Source organism: Apostichopus japonicus, chromosome 11 (assembly GCF_037975245.1).
Source record: "Apostichopus japonicus isolate 1M-3 chromosome 11, ASM3797524v1, whole genome shotgun sequence".
Taxonomy (NCBI): domain Eukaryota; kingdom Metazoa; phylum Echinodermata; class Holothuroidea; order Aspidochirotida; family Stichopodidae; genus Apostichopus; species Apostichopus japonicus.
The window spans coordinates 26,099,337-26,120,162 of NC_092571.1; the positions used below are offsets into that span (position 1 = coordinate 26,099,337).

The 20,826-nt window shown below is 36.4% G+C and overlaps 1 protein-coding gene across 3 annotated transcripts in view; it reads left to right on the forward strand.

Moving 5' to 3' along the window:
• The first annotated feature begins 33 nt into the window (after positions 1-33).
• Positions 34-20,826, forward strand: part of LOC139975907 (uncharacterized) — a 38,191-nt gene continuing 17,398 nt past the window's right edge. The window contains exons 1-16 of one of the 3 annotated variants that reach the window (XM_071984194.1): positions 34-185; positions 1,752-1,930; positions 4,052-4,116; positions 7,024-7,168; positions 7,664-10,709; positions 11,953-12,058; positions 12,726-12,805; positions 13,780-13,999; positions 14,602-14,747; positions 14,972-15,148; positions 15,928-16,119; positions 16,823-17,053; positions 17,892-18,124; positions 18,762-18,948; positions 19,465-19,569; positions 19,959-20,184. In XM_071984194.1, coding sequence (XP_071840295.1) covers positions 1,813-1,930; positions 4,052-4,116; positions 7,024-7,168; positions 7,664-10,709; positions 11,953-12,058; positions 12,726-12,805; positions 13,780-13,999; positions 14,602-14,747; positions 14,972-15,148; positions 15,928-16,119; positions 16,823-17,053; positions 17,892-18,124; positions 18,762-18,948; positions 19,465-19,569; positions 19,959-20,184 — 5,277 coding nt within the window. In that variant the 5' untranslated portion in view covers positions 34-185; positions 1,752-1,812. Of the gene's footprint in view, positions 186-1,751; positions 1,931-4,051; positions 4,117-7,023; positions 7,169-7,663; positions 10,710-11,952; positions 12,059-12,725; positions 12,806-13,779; positions 14,000-14,601; positions 14,748-14,971; positions 15,149-15,927; positions 16,120-16,822; positions 17,054-17,891; positions 18,125-18,761; positions 18,949-19,464; positions 19,570-19,958; positions 20,185-20,826 lie in introns of those variants that run through there. The other 2 variants (XM_071984196.1, XM_071984195.1) reach the window with 2 other exon arrangements.

Sequence of the window (20,826 nt, forward strand, 5' to 3'; positions counted from 1 at the left end):
CGGCATCTGCTGTTGGTTGTATAGCTAGCATAAATCTGTATATGCATTATGGTAACGTATGTAAGATGAAAAATCGATTTCCGTCTGGCGGACTATTCAAACAAAGTCCTATAATTTCGTCTATTTCAAGATAAACAAGGAATCGCACCAAGATGTTGGGACTGTAGCTACATAATTGTAAAGTGGTAAGCATTGTAAAAGAAAACGATGCTGTAAAAAAAAGGCACTGGATTGCAAAAACACATAGCAATTCCTACGTAGGGCCTACATATCCCCCACTAGGCTTTCTATACTTACAGTAGCCAGTCCTACGTAAGTTAGCGGCTCTAGTATTGCTAACTTACTGTACACTACTCCAGGCCTAGCCCCAGTTTAGGCCTAATGTAGCATTATGATTCTACACTTCAGTCGTAAAGACAAGGAAATGTCTACAATTATTTCGTGCTACTAAGAACAGCAATATACTTTCAAATCGATCAGGGCCAAGACTAAATCAATAATTTCCCCGTTTGGAGTGTTCTACTTCTATTTAGGGAAAAGGGTTATCTTACAGCTGCAAAGTTGTGTATGGTTCTCAAAGTCAAATTATTTGACAACAACACTGCATATCTTTCATTCTCATACTTATAATTAATTTAAGTTAATGTGACAAGGAGATAATTACAGAAGTCAGTTGTTTTGTCAAAGGTCTATACATTTGTTGATGTGAAATACCCTAATAAATATATGGAACAATCCACCAGGAAAATAAGAGAATTTACAGAGATGCCAAGGTCAGATGTTTTTTAGGCGGGTGAAAATTGTCTGGTGCTGTTGGTTATGTACACCATCTAAGCGGAGCGCCACCATGGGTTGGCACGAAGTGTACAAGAAAATTTTGGGATCTTACGGCCCCTCAGATGGCCGGAAACATCACTTCCCGGGTCATCTAAGCTGAATCTATACTGTCTCCATATTTGTATTGTGTCTATTTTTTTTTCATTCCAGAGGAAAAAATATCTTGAAATAAAAAAAAATCTCTGAAATTTTGCGGACGCTGTAGCGTTCACGTGTGTCGTAACGGTATTATTTTTGACGAATTGTATAGGTAACGTTGCTTTCAGCCGGGCATATTTAGCACGATCGGCTTTGAGTAATTTCCGATCCTGGCGGTTCTGAGATTATTCGCATTTTGGTGTGATGAAATGAATTTCACGCTAGCAATGATACACTTTCACAGGAAAAACTCGGTGGGCCTACAATGCGGGAGATTCTTCAAAAATGCGGGAGTTTTTTGGAAAATGCGGGAGATTCGGACAGGTGGGCGGGTGAGCGGGAGACGACCCGAAAATGCGGGTGACACCCGCCCAAAGCGGGTGACTTGGCAGCACTGAATTTATTGTGCTCAGTGATTTACAATACCTTCAATCTATGTACAAGATTTCATCATACATTTATTTTATGTTTCACAGTAGGAATTTTAAACATTTTGTTTAGACTTCTCGGTCTTTGGCTGAGTTTATGTGTACCATTATGTTCTTCTTCTCGGGGTATCGTGATACACACCTGACTATGATTGATCACACAGTCAGTCACGATGGTTTTTAATGCCTAGGTTCTTTCGTGGCTGACTTTTCTTAGTTCAATTAAAATGTTCATAACATTATAAGTACATCATTTTACATAATTTTTTTTTTCTTGATTAATGAATTATTTGTAATTCAGCAATGCTGTATCAAAATGACTTTCAATGTGTATTATTATCACTACAGGGATGGAAAAGTATCAAGTCGGCTGAAAGATGATGTGTGATGATGACAATGATGAATAAACATGTCGCTACGTGGGAAGCAAAGAAATGCTCCTAGTTTCCATGACCCTTTATCCTCCTCAATATCTCACAAGAAACAAAACAATGTTAGAAATAGAAAACGTTTGGGAGACAGCAAAGGTAAGCTTGTGAAGAAATAAATCTCTATTGCAATAATATTAAAGTCGTTCCTGTTGTTGGTGGCTGGTTTTCAAATGTATACCTTAGACCCAGGTTACTCAGCCCGGGGTCCGCGGACCCCTAGGGGGTCCGTGAAATTTATTTGGGGGTCCGTGAGGGCAAAGGGGTCCGCAGGGGGTCCGTGAAAAAATAAGGGTCCGTGAAAAAAATAAGGGTCCGCGAAAGCCGAAGAGGTTCGTGAAAAATGGAATGAGAGATATAGTCGAAGGAAGAAGTATGTATGCCTCTAGAAATCTAGGCTAGGCTAGCCGTCAATACGTCGGACCCTGATGATCAGACCGTATCGTCAGTAGTCGATAAATGTTGAATCGTGCATTCCCCGATGAAAACAAGTAATATAGTTTCTCATTGGTATACATTCGGTGAGGTATGGATAACATGCCACTCAAGTGTTGTGTACAACTTAACTGCACACTATACATCCTAATATGCAGAGCAATAACTATGATGCGTTGCTCACTGTTGACACAGCGAAGCGCGGTAGTTATAAGGCTTTGGTGGAGGAAAAGTTATAACTAACTTGGATTTGACACAAAAAAACGGTGCCATTTGCAGCTATCTCTGACAAAGAAAACCCATAATTCTCCTGACCTCATGCAGAATCAACCAGTTTGTATCTGACAACTCATCGCTTCCAAATTAAAATTTAATTGGGAAATATATAATTTAAAAGAAAGAATTTCCAAGTAGGCCTATGCCTAGCAATATTTGCAGGTCTAGAAAAACTGCATTCCAGGCCCAGAAAAATGCACTTCTAAACATTAATTCTTGAACATAAATTTACTTCAAAAGTCACAAAATAATGCACCATTTCGCATAGATCTAACCCTCAAACATTGAAAAAAAAAATCAAAAGGGGAGGGGGTGTCCCCCTCCCCCAGGCCGGCGGTCACTGTCCGGGGGTCCTCCAAACATTTCACTTTATCTCAAGGGGTCCCTGGATAGAAAAAGGTTGAGAACCTAGGCCTTAGACAATAGAAGATCAATTGGGTATGATTATCTTACAACACTCTTGGAAACTGGATTCAAGCAAACAAGACTTTAAATTTGATTCTAGGAAGCAGAAATTATCTTGAGGGAAAGATTCTGAATTTGATTCAGTTTCACCAGTGATGTAGTCTATAGAGGCATACACATATCATCAATTACAGCATCAAGCAAGAACATGCTGTACATGAAAATGATATGTACAGGTTTAAACTAAATTTTTCTTCCTGGCAAAGCTGCCAAAATGTTAAATACAGTACAACATGGGTTTACCTTATTTCCTGGTGTTTACTCTTCAAAAGTTATACATGGGATTAAATTTATCCTCATATTTACTCTTCAATAGTTATACATGGGATTAAATTTTTGCTCATATTTACTCTTCAAAAGTGATATATACATAGGTTTAAATTTATCTTCTTATTTACTCTTCAATAGTTATACATGGGATTAAATTTATCCTCATATTTACTCTTCAAAAGTTATCTATGCGTTTAAATTAATCCTCATATTTACTCTTCAAAATTTATACATGGGATTAAATTTATCCTCATATAGATTCAATATACATGGGTTTACTTAATATTTCCTAATCTTTACTTTTCCAAAGTTATACAAGGGGTTACTTTATTCCCTCATAAAAAATTACTCTTCACAAGAGCTCTCTAGAAAGCAACAGCATTGTTTTACATTTTTGGATCTTGTAAATAGTAGAAGAAACCACAGCAATAAAGATCTCTGCTGTCCATCCATGTACCTTGCTTTGAATACCTAAGAACTGTTTTAGAGTGCAAGTCTTTTTTCTGTTGTTTACATTGATCACTGTATATCCACACTTTGTACCTTGTATTAAAACTTCTGAGAACTGTAGAGCTTGTCCACTTCTGGGAAATATTGATCTTGGAATTTGAAAGTATTACTTATCATGGAGCATGCAAAATCTGTTGAATACTCCGACTCATAGTTTAAATTTGAGTGGAAATCAAGTTTGTGTAGTTCTCTAATTGCAGATGATGGTGCTAAGCTTTTGTTTTAACATCAAATTTTTATCCATCTTTTGATTGTTTTTTTTAGGATTTTTGTCTACTAGATCATCAAAAAACAGAAGCAATGCCTCTCAAAATGATGACACTTTACAGGTTTGTTGATGAATAATGGGTACCATTTTGATATTAATTTGTTTGTATATTTTATGACTTTGTTCTGATTGCATAAATCTGTCGTAAAGTTGCAATATGTTGACTGATTATGTTGACTTGTAAATGAATTCACGTGGTTGTCTTGGAGGATTAAAAACGCTGAAAGCTGATCAGCCTTCATTTTTTTGTTAACTGTCTCTTCCATGCATACATGGAACTGAAATATGAAGCTTGAAAGATGCTGAGTAATCAAGGATTGTTTGTACTGAATACTGGAAACTGTGAAAACATTGACACGCTGGTTTTGTTTGAAAGTGCAATACCAATGAGTGGCTTCAAATACTGTAGAGTGTGAAACGGCAGAAAAGGAGACCAGTCAGTGATACTGTACCAGTCTTTTTAAGGATATCATATTGTAGGCTAGGGACGAAAGGATTAATAGCAACTCTTCCTTGTCATTGTGGATCACAGGGGATAGAGAGGTGGGGCTTAGACAGTACTGCTTGTTCCTCATGGTTCTTTATTGTCCTGTTACCTGCTGTGCATGCAATCTGTTTCGAGGTTGGAGAGGAGTAGGAGGAGTTAGGCAGCAAACTTTAGTTTTATGGCTGTTTTGGTTATTCAAAGTCTCAGTTTGACACAGTATGTACAGTTTGTGCTGTAAGTAACATATACAACAATGAAGAGAACTAGTCAAACTGTCCTCACTTCATAACAAACTTTCAAGGCTGTAAATTCTATAAACCATTGAGTATTATCATGAGCATGTACAGAAATTATTGAAAAAAATAGTAGAAACTGTAGTCAGCTAGATGAAATGTTATACTGTGAAGAGTGACATTTCTATGTAATTTATTTTTAAGTAAGTAAGGTCTGTCTGTGTTCCACAAAAAGTATAAAATAAGAAAATCTTTAAAACATGAAAGGTTCGATTACATGCAGTAACAGAAAACTTTCGTCTTGCTGCAAAACTATGGTCACACTCAATGAATTACACCACTTCCCCAAGTACACTGTACGGCCAAAAAGATATGATATTGGCTGGGAAAGAATTGAGTGTCTCAATCATTGATTTCATGAAAACAGTTCTGTTGAGAAACCTGTTCAAGGGATAATTGCTGCTTTGTTTTGACAAATAATAAAATGCCAAAGTTTACCAGGCCTGTGACATATTAAACAGTTTGTATTCTTGTAATGAAGTGAAAGCACACATAAGTGTTATGAAGTCATCTTTAGTTGTTAACCTATTCCTTGTTGAAACTATACAGGGTAACTTAAGGACATGCTGAATCTATCCACTTTAACCATGTCATGGAGAGCAATTTACAGTACTACACAATCAGGCTACTGTTCACACATGAAAGCACTTATACAGATGTTTGGTGAAGTAGAGGCTGTATAAAGACAAATTGAACAACTTTATCTACATAGAGATAAAAAACAGAACACTTAACAGTTCAATGGAAGTCAACATAGTTAATACACTACACTACCCATGATCTTCTCATCTGTGACTGTGCCTTATCTGTGATCTTCTCATATGTGACTGTGCCTTATCTGTATGTCTTATTGCCAGACCAATGCAGTGAGCAGACCAAAAATACAACAAGAAATTTGATCCCATGATTCAGACAATCAAGCTATTCTCTCACACTGTTCTCTAATCCACACCTTCCCCCTCCCCTTCCCTCAATACCTCTTATATTGGTAATTTGGTGGTGTGGTGGAAGAGGTGCCACAGGCATTTCTCCATTGATCCAATGTAGAAATATTATTGAAAATGTAGGAAATGTACAGGATGGGTCTACATTTACTATATGTTCATAATGCCATTTAATGATACATGGTAGAACATATGTATGGCAAGTTCAGATTACTAAAATGTCTTTTGAGACCAGATGAATGCAACAGCAGAAGGGCTCCCTGATATGTGTGCAGTGTATGAACAGTACACACATGTACAGGTATAGTTTAGGGGGTCTGACTGCATGTCTGTCCAGGGGGTCTCACTGCATGTGTCACTTTGCACAAATATATCTTAAGTGCCTCAGCAATGACATTGTAGACTTGTTCATGCTGAGTCAAAGGTTGCCTAGCAACCACTCCTTGCACTTTGATGAAACTTTGCCAACTCAGAGAATAGGTGTTTATCTCAATTACCCTCATAGCAGGAGAAATACACAACGCTACTCACCGGTGACTAGATGTAAGCTTAGCCTTTGAATGGGGGTCATAGTATGTATGCGCTGGTGACAGGAATACAATCATAATAGATAATCCTATAACACCTACTGTTCTCCAGTTTGCCTAGATCCAATGGGCTACTACTACAGGTTTCATCATTCACATACAATTGGTTGTACTGGTATTTTGTGGAATGTTTTCATAATGGATCACAGGTGTTAAACATTGTATTGTACCCTGGTAAGTGTGATATGAATCAGGGAATCATTTAGTACTGACTAGCAGTAATTGTTAGCAATTTTAAAGGCTGTGAATGATTCTCATGTGAACATAAAATAGTTGTGTTTTCTGTTTCCAAAAACTATATTTTCACTCATATATCATTTTGCTTAAACATATACTGGATAAATTCAGTGTGATTTATCTTCTTTGTAATCATACAGTAGTACCTAAGAGAATTGTAATTCATGTTATTCATGTATGACTATTCATGTATGTTTATTCATGAAGTAAATCTATCCAGTTATTCTACACTGCTTCTTATATCTTATTAGCATACTTAATAGTGTTCTATCTGTGTGTTTATTTTCCATTAACAGATTTTGATTGTCTGGCTATGGATTAACTATTCCAATTTGGTTTGCAGCAATTTATGTATCATTGATGATAATAAATATTCATAATACTGATACAATTAATTTTCTTTTTCATGAGTCGCTTCAGACATTTGATAGTCCAAAACAAACCAACTTGTTCTTCAGTTGTTATCAAGAAAAAACACTGCTCACTTCCTCAGTCCAAGAAAATTCCTTGGATTTCATAGAAGAAGAAAGTAAACATGAAGGAGACCTTTCAAGAGGTCATGTAGGTGAGTAAATTTTTATTGTATTAAAACTACCATTAACTCTGATCTGCCAACATGCATGAGAAAAGTGTCTTACAATCAGTTTAAGATGAACATTGTACCAATTTTCTCTGTTGGAATTCAATCTTAATGTCTTGATTTCAGGGTACATTTAACCTTATAAATACTATACACTGTCTGTTTCTATACAATGTAGATCAAGTGGAAAAAGGTTTTTTTCTGATGCGGAGCTTTTTGACAGCTCTGTAGCACACCCGACAGCCACTCCACCCCATGTTAGTTGGCAAAAAAATTAGAAAAATCTTGAACATAAAATGCTTCAAAACTTTCAAAATTAAACATGTTGCAACTTAGAACCCTTTCTCCAAGACGAGGAAGATTCCTCTGCCACTGGAAGGTGATGAAGATGACAATGGTGAAAATTGGAGTCACCGAGCCAACAGGTTTGAATACCAGGCTTTCATACTCTACATATATCTTTGTTTCTTTGCAATGTAGATCAAGTGGAAAAAGTCTCTTCTGATGTAGAGCATCTAAGTGAGAGATCATTTGACAGCTATGTAGCACACCCAAGAGCAACCTCCACCATGATCCATGAATGGACAGGGAACAAACCACAGAAAAAACACAGAATTCAGGGAAGCAATAGTCATTCCAATAGGACAAGAAGGGAGAGCAAATCCAGTAGAAAGTACAGAAGAAAGGAAGAAAATGAATTTCAAATCAAATATGGACTTGGGCATGCAGACAGAGAAGATGTACAGTTTCAAACGGAGGGATTATGGGAGAGATCGACAGAGGCAGAGTCATCTCGTAATCTCTCAGGTTTGGATTCTTATCATCATCTGAAAATAAGAGGCAGCATGGAAGCCCTCCAGCCTTGTCACTCTCAATCAGAGATGATTGATGATTATCATCATATCTCTAATCCTAGGGATAGATTGTCACCCCAAACAACTCCCAAGTTATCCACGAATTCTCGCCAGAACGGAAGAAAATTCACATCTCGGACTCCAGACCGAGAAGGGGTTTACGGTAGAGTGCCGTCCAATAAACAAGATGAAACTCTGGAGAAGTTGAACGGTTTTGATATTTATCAAGAACCCACCAGTAGCAATGTTCATAGACACAAAGGCGATGTGGAATCCAAACGATTTTTACATCACAATTTCCCGCACAAATTTCATGCCGAAAGGTATCCAACTTTTAATCCAGATTCTATGGAACTAGAAATCGAGGCTACAACAGCCAAACGTACAAATAACTTTGACCTTGAAGAATTTTATAACCCTTATGGTAGTAGTGTACTTGAAAATAACTTTTATACTGGCAAAGGAATTTTGGGACAAGGTCCTGATACACCTACTCAGCTGTTAGAGACAGACTTGCCACCTACCGACACTACTACAGAGTTACTTGACCGGTTTGGTGTCGTCACAGGTGAGAAATATTTGCAGCCATCATTTTCATCAGATCTCTCTTTCTCTGATGATTTCATGAGCAATAGCCTTAGAGAGATTTTATATTCAAAGGATAATTTGATGAGCACTTTTGACACAGAAGCTTTATCTTCAATTCCAGAAGAAACTGAAAGCTTTTCTGAAACAAATCCAGCCTCTTCAAACCTACCACAGAATAGGATTAATTCTGATGGACCATCAATAATAAATCTTTGTTTTAGTTCAGTTGATGAACATGGGAGAGAGGTAGAGCAACATAATAACAGACATAGTGGGAAGAAAGTCAGTAGAATGGCTGTAGAAGGTGAGTCGGATAATAAGATTAAAATACGAAATGATGAGGACGATGTGACAGAAATACTCTGTGATGATACATTGGCCATGCTTGATCAAGTATCACAGGATGATTTTACCTCGGAAGAACTTAGAAAGGTCTTGAAGAAGAGGTATAAACCAACCGATAAGCAATTTTTTCGCTCAACCGATGGATTTGATGAGGACGTGTCTCAAGAAGGAAGCCTCAGTGTTCAGAGCTTAGGAACAGATCAGAATGGAAAGTTTGAAATTGAATGTCCAGTTTCAGGACACTATGCTGATCTTGATAATTATTTGGACACTGTCACATTGTCCCATTCTTCAAGGGAATGGGAGATGGTTGGAAGCCATCCTCCTGTGGATATGGAGAGGCAGGTCGAAGAACGGAGAACGGTATTAGGGACTTCTGTCAGATCAGATGAACTATCTGATCCAATCGATAGTATTCTGCTTAAAGAAAGATCATCTTTCATTGATCCTGCTCTATTTAAGCCCAATTGTATCTTGTCAAATTCTGATGAAATCTATGATTTATTGAGGAATATTAGACCTGAAAATAAACAGTTAAATGAAGGTCTAGGGGACAACCACTCACTTCCTTTTAGTGTTCCAAACTCTTCCACGGATCTAAGCAATATGGACAGTTTACAAAGTAAACCTATGCAAACTAGTTCAGTCTTCCATAAAGAACAGATAGCTACTAGCTCATATGCTCTGTCATCTCCTGAAAGTTCACATCTTTTAGAAAGTAACGCACAATATCTCACTCAGGGTACCAAGCTTGAAGAGGAAAAAGAAGTTAATACATCAAGAAGGATTAAAGAATCCTTTCCCCGGGATTCCAAATCAGTAGCAGCAGAGAGAGTGCCAAATGAAGGACAAATAAGTGACCAAATGTCCAAAAGTTTGGCAGCTTTTAAAGAATTGCCAACTTTTAATCAGAATTCTGTGGTTGCAGTTACAACTCAATGTAATGTCCGCCAGGCACAGCTGAGACACTTTCAAGAAAGTGACCAGAATTCAGAGCCAATAGTTCCCAAACAACCAGAAAATACTATGCAATCGAGTAATAAAGTTGATGACATCTTGGTGAAACATTATTTTGATGCAACGGAAACAGTAACTAGCCAGACCTTGAGCAGTGCTAGAAGGAAGGATGCTAGGGATGCTTTTAATTTAGTAAGCATGTTGGATGATGACTCCTTTAGGGACGATGGTAAGGGATACATTGAGGGCAACAGTCATCATGTAATAAACACATCCACACATTCCCTATTGAGTGGAACAGTGCAAGAAAGACACTTGTCAGATTTAGAAGAAGTTTCTTCCATCACAGGTGGTCATTCCCTTCATTTATCAGAACTGGAAGATTACAGTAAGAATATAGGGGTATCAGGACACAGCAGAGATGTGATACATTCGCCTGTAATTGGTAGGGGTGCTGGTGTTGACGAGGAGGGTAATTGTGTCGTTACGAGGAAGAAGCAAGACGTACCACATGGTAGATCTAAAGCCCTAGATGGTGATAGAAGTTTGCATATTGATGAGCTTGCTGTAAATTTTAATAGAGATGCATATTCATTGCCGTCGAAACAAATTACAAGGGATAGACACAGGCCTTATACAAATGGCATTGGAAGAGAAATGAACAGGCAATCTGAATCAGTGAACTTGAGATCTGAACAGATGGATTTTGAGGGAAGACCAGAGATGAAGAAGATGTCATATTCTTTAACATTACCAAAGGTTCAAGCATCCCCAAAGCGAAGGTAATATCAATCTTTTATTGATACATTTCAGATTTAATTTCATATCAATTCAAGTTTAGTGATGGTAATAACTTACGATCATCAGGATGACTATGGTTGGTCAATTCTCTACAAGCAGTCGTTAATTTCTCTTTCTGTGATTTGTTGAAATCTTTTGTAGGAGGGGACGATTAAAATTGTTTAGTTTTGCCTGAGTTAATTAAAAAAAAAAAAACCCTTTGAATGAGCTAGTAGCACTGCATGTAATAAAATAATAAAATAGTACTTATATAGCGCATTCATCAGCAACGCTGCTCGAAGTGCTTTACAGGAATTGAAACAAATAATATACATGAAACAATTAAAGTACAGGAAACTTTCAAAAGCAAATATGTCCCAGCACATGCACTTGTGTGACTAATGTGCAAAATAATCTTTAGAAACTGTAACATGTAAATGAACATGTAGCAACATGTAGACTCCAGGAAGTTAACATTTTTCTTCTCATCAAAAAAAGGTTCAAGTCATTTGTAGTTATTAACCTCAACAGCTGATTAAAATGGCAATAACAAGTTTGACACCCATTCGGTATGTCAAGTAGATGAGGTGCAGTACATGAATCTGCCATAAGAGTGTGTATTTGGTTCAGCATTAATGTTGATGTTTGTTTGAAGTGTCATTGGCTTTTTCAACAATTAACACATCTGTACTGATATTGAAAAAGCAACGGAATTCTGTTTCTGTTGCATCATACTGTATATTGTTCCCTGGTTTGGTACTAAACTTTAAAAAGCAATCATGAAACGAATGCACAAAGGATTGATTTTTAGAAGTTATGTGGTTTGTCCCCATCCCCCCCCACCCCAATATGAGACAATGACACATGTCCCATTGCCCCCTGAAGGTTTTGCTCCCCTCCCTGATTCAATCCTCTTCTAAAGCCTTTGCATAAATGCCAGCTTTGTCACAGTAGGTCAACAGATAAAGAAGCAAGAATCATCATCATTGTAAACACTGTGTATATCTCTCTTTATGCAGATTAACTGTAAGTTGTCGGAAGAGGTTATGATTGGCCTAATATTAGCACTAAGCATGAATTGTAATTGATGTTGACATTGAATGTTTTTACTAGATTTGATATATTTTTGATATTTGTCTACTTAGGAGCTTTATGTTAGATAATGTACTGTATTACAGGTTCCCCTTTATTGTAATGTTGTAAAGTTTATCTCTCTCAATTTTTTCGCTATGTTCTTCTGCTCAGCATCCTTCAAGACGTTTCCCTCTTATCAGGTGTCGGATGGACTGTTAGAGTGCGAAATGTACTTCGCCAAACTCCTAAGAAGAACCACTCTGATCTTGTGGCCAAGGTACTGTACAAAACAGAAAGTTCTCCTTTTGCTATTAACATTCAGCCCTTGATTTCCATATGAACGTTCTCATTTGTTGACTTGAAGGAGATGCTGGACAATCTGTACAGTTTGTTGAATGATGAAATATAAATAAGATTTTGAAAAAGCACAAAAGCATCATCAATTGAGAGTTTATAACATTTTAGCAAACTTTAACAGCTAAGCAAACATTCCAAATGTAACGGTTTCAAGGATAAATCAACAAGAAGAGTATAATAGTATTTAAGTAAAGCTTTGTCCATATGACATCACAGATCCCTCTACTTTGATCCAACTTCCTGAAGTAGTTGAAGGTTTAGCCAGTAAATTAAATGCATTTGTACACTGTTCAATGTGATTGCTCTGGAATATTTTAGGCTTGCCTTAACAAAACACCAAGTATCAACTTTAAGCAGTAAATAATTAACCTTTATAACAAATTAGAGAAGCAAAGAGCTGCAAATTTTACACGCAAGTTTAGCCAAAGTTAAATTTAAATTTGGAATGCCTATTCACATACACTGAAATGTCTTTCTGGGAATTTGTTTTCCAAGATGATGATGGTGATTTTATTACTGTCTCTATCCTTAATTTTTTTAAATCAATTCTGACTTCTATGTCCTTATATACTTATTTTAAACCCCAGGCATACTGGATGAAAAGATGGCGGATAGGAACCAGAGTCCAGAAAATGATACGATTAGATGAGGAAAGTCAGATGCAAAGGTTCGTTGCATATTCATAGGACATGCAATGTTTTCTGATAATTAGTCGTAAACAACTTTGTTGTTAGTCTGTGTTGTTTTGCAAATTCAGAAATTTTAGCAATAATGGTATTTCTTAAAGTTGAAACAACTGGGAAAAAAATTCTAAAAGCTGACATTTGTAGTCTGAAATGTTAGACTTAGGTTATGAAGTCAGCATTGTGATAACCTTCTAAAAATACTTAATCTACAACCACTACCATAGTCTAACTGTTTATATGTTCACCCTATTTAGTTTGGTCTGTCAGCCTTATTTAATTTAATGGCATTTCTTGTGCTTAAAGGGTTCAGTACTGAATTTTGTTTTTGTGTTGACTCTAGGTAGTACTAGCACTAAAATAAAAACATTCATAGGTAGAACAGGAATGTTTCACATGTATGCACCCTGCATATGATAATTATGTTTTGTGCACAGGACCTGTTTCCATGACAGGATATATTTACGTTATTTATTCAGACAAAAGCAGCTTCTTAGATATGATATATTCTAGTTCTCCAATTGAACTTTTTTGTTCATCTAACAGGATTAAATTGAAAGTTATTCATCTTATGTTGGCTCCCACATTTGACCAAAGAAGCCACAAATATTCAAGCCTAAGTAGCAGGACTTTATAAACCTATCTGTATCTAGCTGTTCTCGGTTTGAAGAAACTATTTGTAGTACCTTTTGTTTGGGTCAGGATAGGCGAGAAGTTGGTTTTGTAGTTTCAGCAATTCTTATGTCTGCAGTCTAGGAATCTTGAATAATGCTCTGTTGATTTCTTTATCATGTGAACCTGTTGAGTACAGTGTGCTATCATCACAAGAGCAAGTATGATACATAGAGGTCTTTCCCCAATTATCTAAGGAAGAACTTGATCTGTTTCAGAAATAATGGCTCTTAGGGTCATATCAGGAGACTGATATGTTTTTTTTTTTTTTCGGTTTTCTTAACAGTGCAATATTATTCCATGACATTTCACTGCTTTATAAGTACCTGACAACATGGAGACAAATAACCAGAGAGAAATTACAGCAAGCCTCTGATTTGTACAGAAGGAATTTATTGACTCAGGGGATCAACGCAATGAAGAGAGCAGTGTCACAAAGTAGAAATCTAACGGAACAGCTGCGAGGAAGGCTACAACAGGGTCAACTGAGGTCATCATTTTGCAAGGTAAAGTTGGTCTTGGATTTTCATAGTTTTGTGAGCCATGCCATAGTTGTTCACTCATCTCTTACTTGACTCTTATCAACATATGGACTCCAATCTACCTTATCATAATCAAACTTGTAAATATATCCTTGACACCCATCCCCCCACCCAGCCCCCCCCCCCCCTCATGACACACTTCCAGGTCCATGCCCATTTGCTCAAATCTGCCATTCTGAAGATCTACATTTATAGTAGAAACATAAATTTATAATATTTCTATCCAAGATTTTTTACTCATTTTGACAAAGATTTAACATTTATTTGATAGCATGAACTCATGCCCTATATTGACCATTAGAATTTTTAGCTTAAGGAGAAACAAACTCACTAAAAGTTTTATGTGGTAGCAGTTCTTGTGATGAACAGCTCTTGTCAAATGTGGAGAAAATTATTTTGAGTGTTTAATATCAATGTTAAAAGCTTATGTCTGGCGGTTCTTAGTTTGTTCCAATGTCTTTTCATCAGACATATCTCCATCCCATAGATATTAATTAATATAAAGTGGTATTTCTTACATTTCCTCTCTTTGACTCTTTATAACTTTTCCTTGTATTTCCGTACAGTGGCACAGTCGTACTAGACTACATCAACACCATGAGCAGGTTGCTCAGCTTTGCTTCAGTCGAAAAAGTCTGAGATACATGTTCCTGAAATGGAGGGTTGTTTATGCCTCTCGGCAGAAAGATAGGGTAGCATCTCTGCATTTTAAGTGAGTACTTTAACCTCATTTTGTAGACCAGGGGTACTGAATAGGTGGCCAACAGGCCACAAAACCTATTTGAAAAGGAACCCTGTTTTTAATGGTCCTTGAAATAATATTTCTCACTAATTGTATCGTTATGTCATTAAGCAAGTAATTACAGTACTTAATATTACAACGACTTCCTTATTATTATTAATTACCGTCATTTGCTGTTCTCATTTTTCTTTCAGGTTGTGTCTTTTATCAACTTTTTTCTTGAAATGGAAAGTATTTGTCTCAGATCGAAGAGTCAAACATGAGCAAGGTGAGCTGGCCAGAGTATACCGTGAGGAAAATCTTCTCAAGGCATCATGGGATACATTGAAAGAAACTTACCATAAGAGAATGGCAGCAAATCGCCAAGATAGGTGAGAAGTTGGTTTTGTAGTTTCAGCAATTGTTATGCCTGCACTCTAGGAATCTTACTTGTGAATATTGCTCTGTTGATTTTGTTTTCATGTGTACCATTTGAGTACAGTGTGATATCATCACAGGAGCATGTATGAAAAATAGAGATCTTTCCCCAATTATCTAATGTAAAACTTGATCCATTTGTGGTGAATGGATTTCCCCATTTATCTAAGGATAAACTTGATCCATTTGGGAAATATTGGCTCCTAGGTCATGTCAGGAGACTGCTTTTTTTTTGCCACTAGTTGGTGACAAGTTTGTCACCAACTAGTGGCAAAAAAAAAGCAGTCTCCTGACAAATTTTTCTTTTATATCTATTACAGAAAATAAACTCTGCAATAAGTAAGGAAAATCATTAAAAATCCTAGCATATGTCGATTGATGGTCATGTCATATCTAGAAGTGAACAAGTTGTTTATCTTTTATCTGAGGAATGTTAACACTGTTATCTCAACGAAAGGATCATATTCTTAGCACGCAGTCTTAGCTGATTGGTTAAGCAATTCATCACAGCCACGGCCATCACATAGACCAATGATGGTTGTCTGTCATCTGGACTCTAATATTTACCAAGTCTACAGGATATCAAATAAAAATTAAAAAAAATAAAATCAATTAAAAAAAAAAAATCAATGTTTCATTTTTATACATATAGGATATTTAAAGTTACAATACCAAACACTAGTTTGTAATTTGTGTTTTATGTCAAACAAGTTCTGTACACTTCTTTTTCAAGGCGATACACGCTTGTGAAAGTAATGAGAGCGTGGAGGCATGGTGCCCAGTTATGTCGGATGGAAACAATTCAGCTACACCAAAGGGCTCAGGGATTGAGAAGGGTCCATTTACTGAGGGTCCATCTGTTATCATGGAAGGAAGAAGTTATTGTGTCCAAGGCTGAAAGGAAAATAGATCGAGTAAAACTTTGGTAAAAAAACATTTGAATAATGTTTTCCTTTTCAATTTTTTACTTTTTTCCAAGCGGAATTGTTCAATAGCGGAGTCTTTAGTTTTTGTTGCAAATTTTGTCAGAGTTCTGTAAATGAAACAACTAGGTTTAATAATAAAATAGAAGGTATGGTATTAATGTGCAATTAATGGAAGAATAAAAGTGTCTTGACATATCATCATAACTTGTAACTCAGCATTTGGAGATAATTGTTTGTTTGAAGATCTTCTTGACTTCCATTTTCTCACCATGTCTATGCAGAGATACAAAGCATATTATTTAGTTTGCTGCATTTGGTAGTATCACAGCAGATGTGCAATATTGATGGGGATAAAAAACTAGGTCAGATGGAAGTTGTTCTGCTTTCAGACGGGCAGTTTCGTGGCAAGCTTAATGCTTGAATTAATGGTAGATGTACTACCATGGTCTAGCCCTAATTGTATATTACTGTGAGAGGAAACAGATTCACTGTCCTGTTTTAGTATATTCCAGTGAGAAGATCTAATAAATTGGTAAAATGGAAAAAGTAGGGACAAAAGTTAAGAAAATGCATTTTTATAGAAAATAAGCATTAAACATAAGAAATAAGGATAGAATGAAGGAAAGAATGACGTAATGAAACATTACTCGCATTCTTTAAAAATTTTGATTTGTCTGTGCTTTTGTCCTTCTGTTAACACAGCTTTGCTTTCTGCTTGTGGAAATTGAAACTGGAACGGAAAAGACTGGTGAACAGAATAATTGCATCCAAGAGAAGGCGAGCTATCAAACTGAGGGTCTTGACTCTCTGGAGGCAAGAAACCATCAACAATAGGGAGCAACGGAGTCAAGGTGTTAGAGTTCTGCAAAATTTCCAAAAGAGAAGATTCTTTGAGGCATGGCGACTGCTTTTGCAACATAACAAAGAGAGGAGGTGAGCGACAGAGAAATGTCGTTTAATGATTTAAGTAGAAGAGCTGCAGCAGCTGCACAATCCTCTGCAGCAAGGCTGAAACAGTATAAAACAAAAGAGATGCAGACCAGCAGTACTTATCATGTGAAAAACAAATCACAAATGTCCAAAGCAGCCTGCCTGCAGCAATGCTGCAGCCAGAGGGTACGAAGCTTCCAAAAAGTGGTGGGGGGCACAACATCCCTTACTCATTCCACAACCACCACTTGTAATGCTATAAACCGATACACACTGGCCATATCACTTAAATATATATGATGTGTTAGTATGCTATCAATACTATTTATTGAGATTGATTATTGTTAACTGTGCTACAAAAAGATATGGGATGCCATTTTAAAAATAGCATGTACAAACTAAAAATAAATTATTTAAAGTAAAATGTTAAAATTAACAGAGGCTTGAGATATCCAAAAGGCAGTTCCTTGTCAAAGGGGCACATTTTATTTGCCAGTAGGGCACATTTGCTATTTTGGAAAAAAGTGGGGGCATGTTCCCCCGCCCCTACCCCCCTGGCTGCAGCCCCTCAGTGCCCAACTTTTATCACTGTACCATAATTGTTTGACTTTGTGACATATGTTGTATGCCGGTTAGAAGAATTATGAAATTCGAATGTGTACACCATATATAGTCTAAACTGTGACATGGTCCAATCTAGGGAACAGTTGTAGCATATATACAGTGGCATTTGTCTGTAAGTACAGTAAATATTTACATCTTTGTTTCTGTCTGACATTCTTCGTTCTGATCTTACTCTCTTTAAATTACTCTTTCCAATTTGTCATTTCTCCAACTCCAGAGGAAAGCTGGAAGATCGTATCAAGATGTCAAAGGTCACATCGATGAAGAAATATTTCAGGCAATGGATGATCAAGTACAACGAGAAGAAAAGATCACACATGGAGGAAGAAGTAAGAAGAAGATGGTTGGCGGAGAAATTTACAGCGAGATGGAGACAAGTTGTGAAGATGAGAAGAGAAGAAATCAAAGCTGATTTGTTTAAAGAAACGAAAAGGAAGAAATGTTTGAAAGGTTTGTTTGGAAACATAAATCTCACGTGAGAGTCTAGTCTTCCATCTGGTATAGCTTAATCAGTAATTTACAAACCCTATTCAGAGACACCTGAGAACTGATTGTCTTTGCTTTATGGGTCAGAGTTCATATGTTTAGATGCTGCTTCATAGACTTGATAACATGATTCATATTTGAAAACTTTTGTGGAGAGAGAAATGATTTGTGTATGAACAATGTTATCTGCACTTATTATGCATATTCATGGTTTGATTATGACGGTCACCAAATCATCTGCACTTGCAAATATTCATAGGAAATCTTATTGTTTGTGAAGGATATATGCAAAGGAAAGTGTTGTTTTGACCCATGGAAATTGCATTTTCTTTGATTATAACATTAAATCAAAGTTAAACTGTGATAGTGAGCTGTCTTTCATAATATTTCTTTACTTTCAAATATCATTGAGTAACATTCATAAATTATGTTATGAAATCATCATTTGTCACTCATATTCTTCTTATTCCTTTAGTTTTTATTTACTTCTTTTACGTTAAAAAATGTAAGATGAATATTAATAAGCATTACTCATTGATGTGATTATTCAGGGTCAAACTTCCATATTCATAAGATTATATTCTCGTTTGCATAACAATAGTTGCCTTTGGTACCTGGATTGATGCTTTCAGTGCAGCCTTGGATGAACAAGAGAAAGCGATGGAAGCTAGAGGATACATCGAGAAACACAAACTTCATCGTCTCTTCCGGTGTTGGAGGTTAGCGGCCAGGGAAGGTGTTGTGATTCGACCATTAGTGGACAGAAGGAGAAAGAAACACTTGCAAAGGTAAGAGGCAGTTCTATCATCGCAGTAAGATATGAGTCATTCTTATCCATGTGCCACAGTGTACATGTCTTATATTACATAGATGATAGTTTATAACCTGCTACACATTACATGATTATATACTGCAGCTGTACTGTTAAGTTTACACCTGAAAGGTTCTACAGAAAGATCCCTTAATGTTTATGTCTTTGTCTGGTTTATCATAGAAAATCTGCCAAAAATATAGTTGCTTATGTCACATAGCTGATATAACTGATAATACGAAGAAATAATTTGATATATTTTCCATCGAGACTGTGACTTTTGGTAATGAGACCTTATAAATCAATGGCCATGTCAACATCATATCTGTACGTTAACCCGAAGTAGGCTAATCAATATTACATCTGCACTGTACTACTGTAGTACAATATGCCGGCCTATATAGTAGGAGTTCTCCTGCTATGGGGGCCGTTGGCGTTTAATAAAAGATTTGATGTCTCTTCTTTACTTCATGTGTTTTCTCATCCACGACAGAGCCTTTTCATCTTGGATCCTTCTGATTCAAAGGAAGAGGATGGTGAAACTCATGCAGGAGCAAAGTAACAGGAGAATGGTTACTTTGTCATACTTTGGATGGAGGTACATTAAAAAATAAATACAGTCAAAAACAGACTGAATTTATTTGTTCCATATTTAACTTAAAAAACTTTAAAATGAAAAGCTTTTATATAAGTTTGTTTTTAATTTCTCAGGTCACAATTGGTTTCAATCAATACATGTCACTAGAATTAATCTGTAAGCTTTTCTTCTCATTAATAGGGGATAGACTAGCATTCTGTCAGTGACAAATATACATTGCAAATGTGTTATTTGTTTGCTATTTATATATTTATTGAGACCTAAACTGTGAAAGACACTTCTTACTGACAATTTTCAAGCTCAGTAAGAAGTATCTTTCACAGTTTACATTTTAAAATCAAAGAAAAATAGTATCTTAAAATTTGCCTTATGTTACTTTTTCCTGGCAGACAAAACTATCTAGAAGTCTTGCAACTGAAAGTGGCCAAGGAAACTCTCATTCAGAAACATCTCTCAAGACTGTTAAGGGCTTGGTATCTCGTCGGGAGGAACAGGAAGGAAGCTGAGAGGTTGATCCTACAGCGGGATCAGAGAATTCTCGCTCGATGCTTTGAGGTCTGGAGGTCCAAGCAGGAGGAGGCAGACCTGAAACTGGAAAGGTTAAAAGGTCATCAGGTAATATATTATCATATTTAATATGTTATAGGAAATACTAGATTGTATAGTGTTTAAGAGGGTCTGGTGTACTCAAAACATAGTATTTTTTCTTTACTGGCAAAGTGTCTTTGATTCGTTCCTGTTATGATAAAGTCGTTATTGGCCCATCTTTGAATAAATAATACATTTATCTGCTCAGTGTTTTTTGAACCACAAAATTGTTGGTCTGCATTCTCGATATTTCTTGTTTGTGTTAAAATATGTAGCTCCAGTCTGATGTACATTTCTTTCGCTTCTAAAGTTGTATTTTAGTCTTAAAAAAAAAAGGAAGACCCTGCTGAAATGAGCTCCCTTGTTCTTAAACAAAGCTACATTTAAACATATGTTCAACTCACTTGTATTTACTCAGTTGATTGTTGAACTTTCACCAGCCTTGTTGTATGTGGATACCAGACTTGAAGTATGTATACAGGAGATCGACAGAGCTAGATTACAAGACATGGCATTAATTTGGTACGAGTCTGAGTACAAGCCTGAGCTAAATCAGAGTATAATACAATATATTTGTTTGTCTCAAGTACAAGATGCTCAGAGCGAGTACAAAAACAATTTTAAACAAAAATACAAAATTACAAAAACAAAGATTCCAAAATGCCTGAA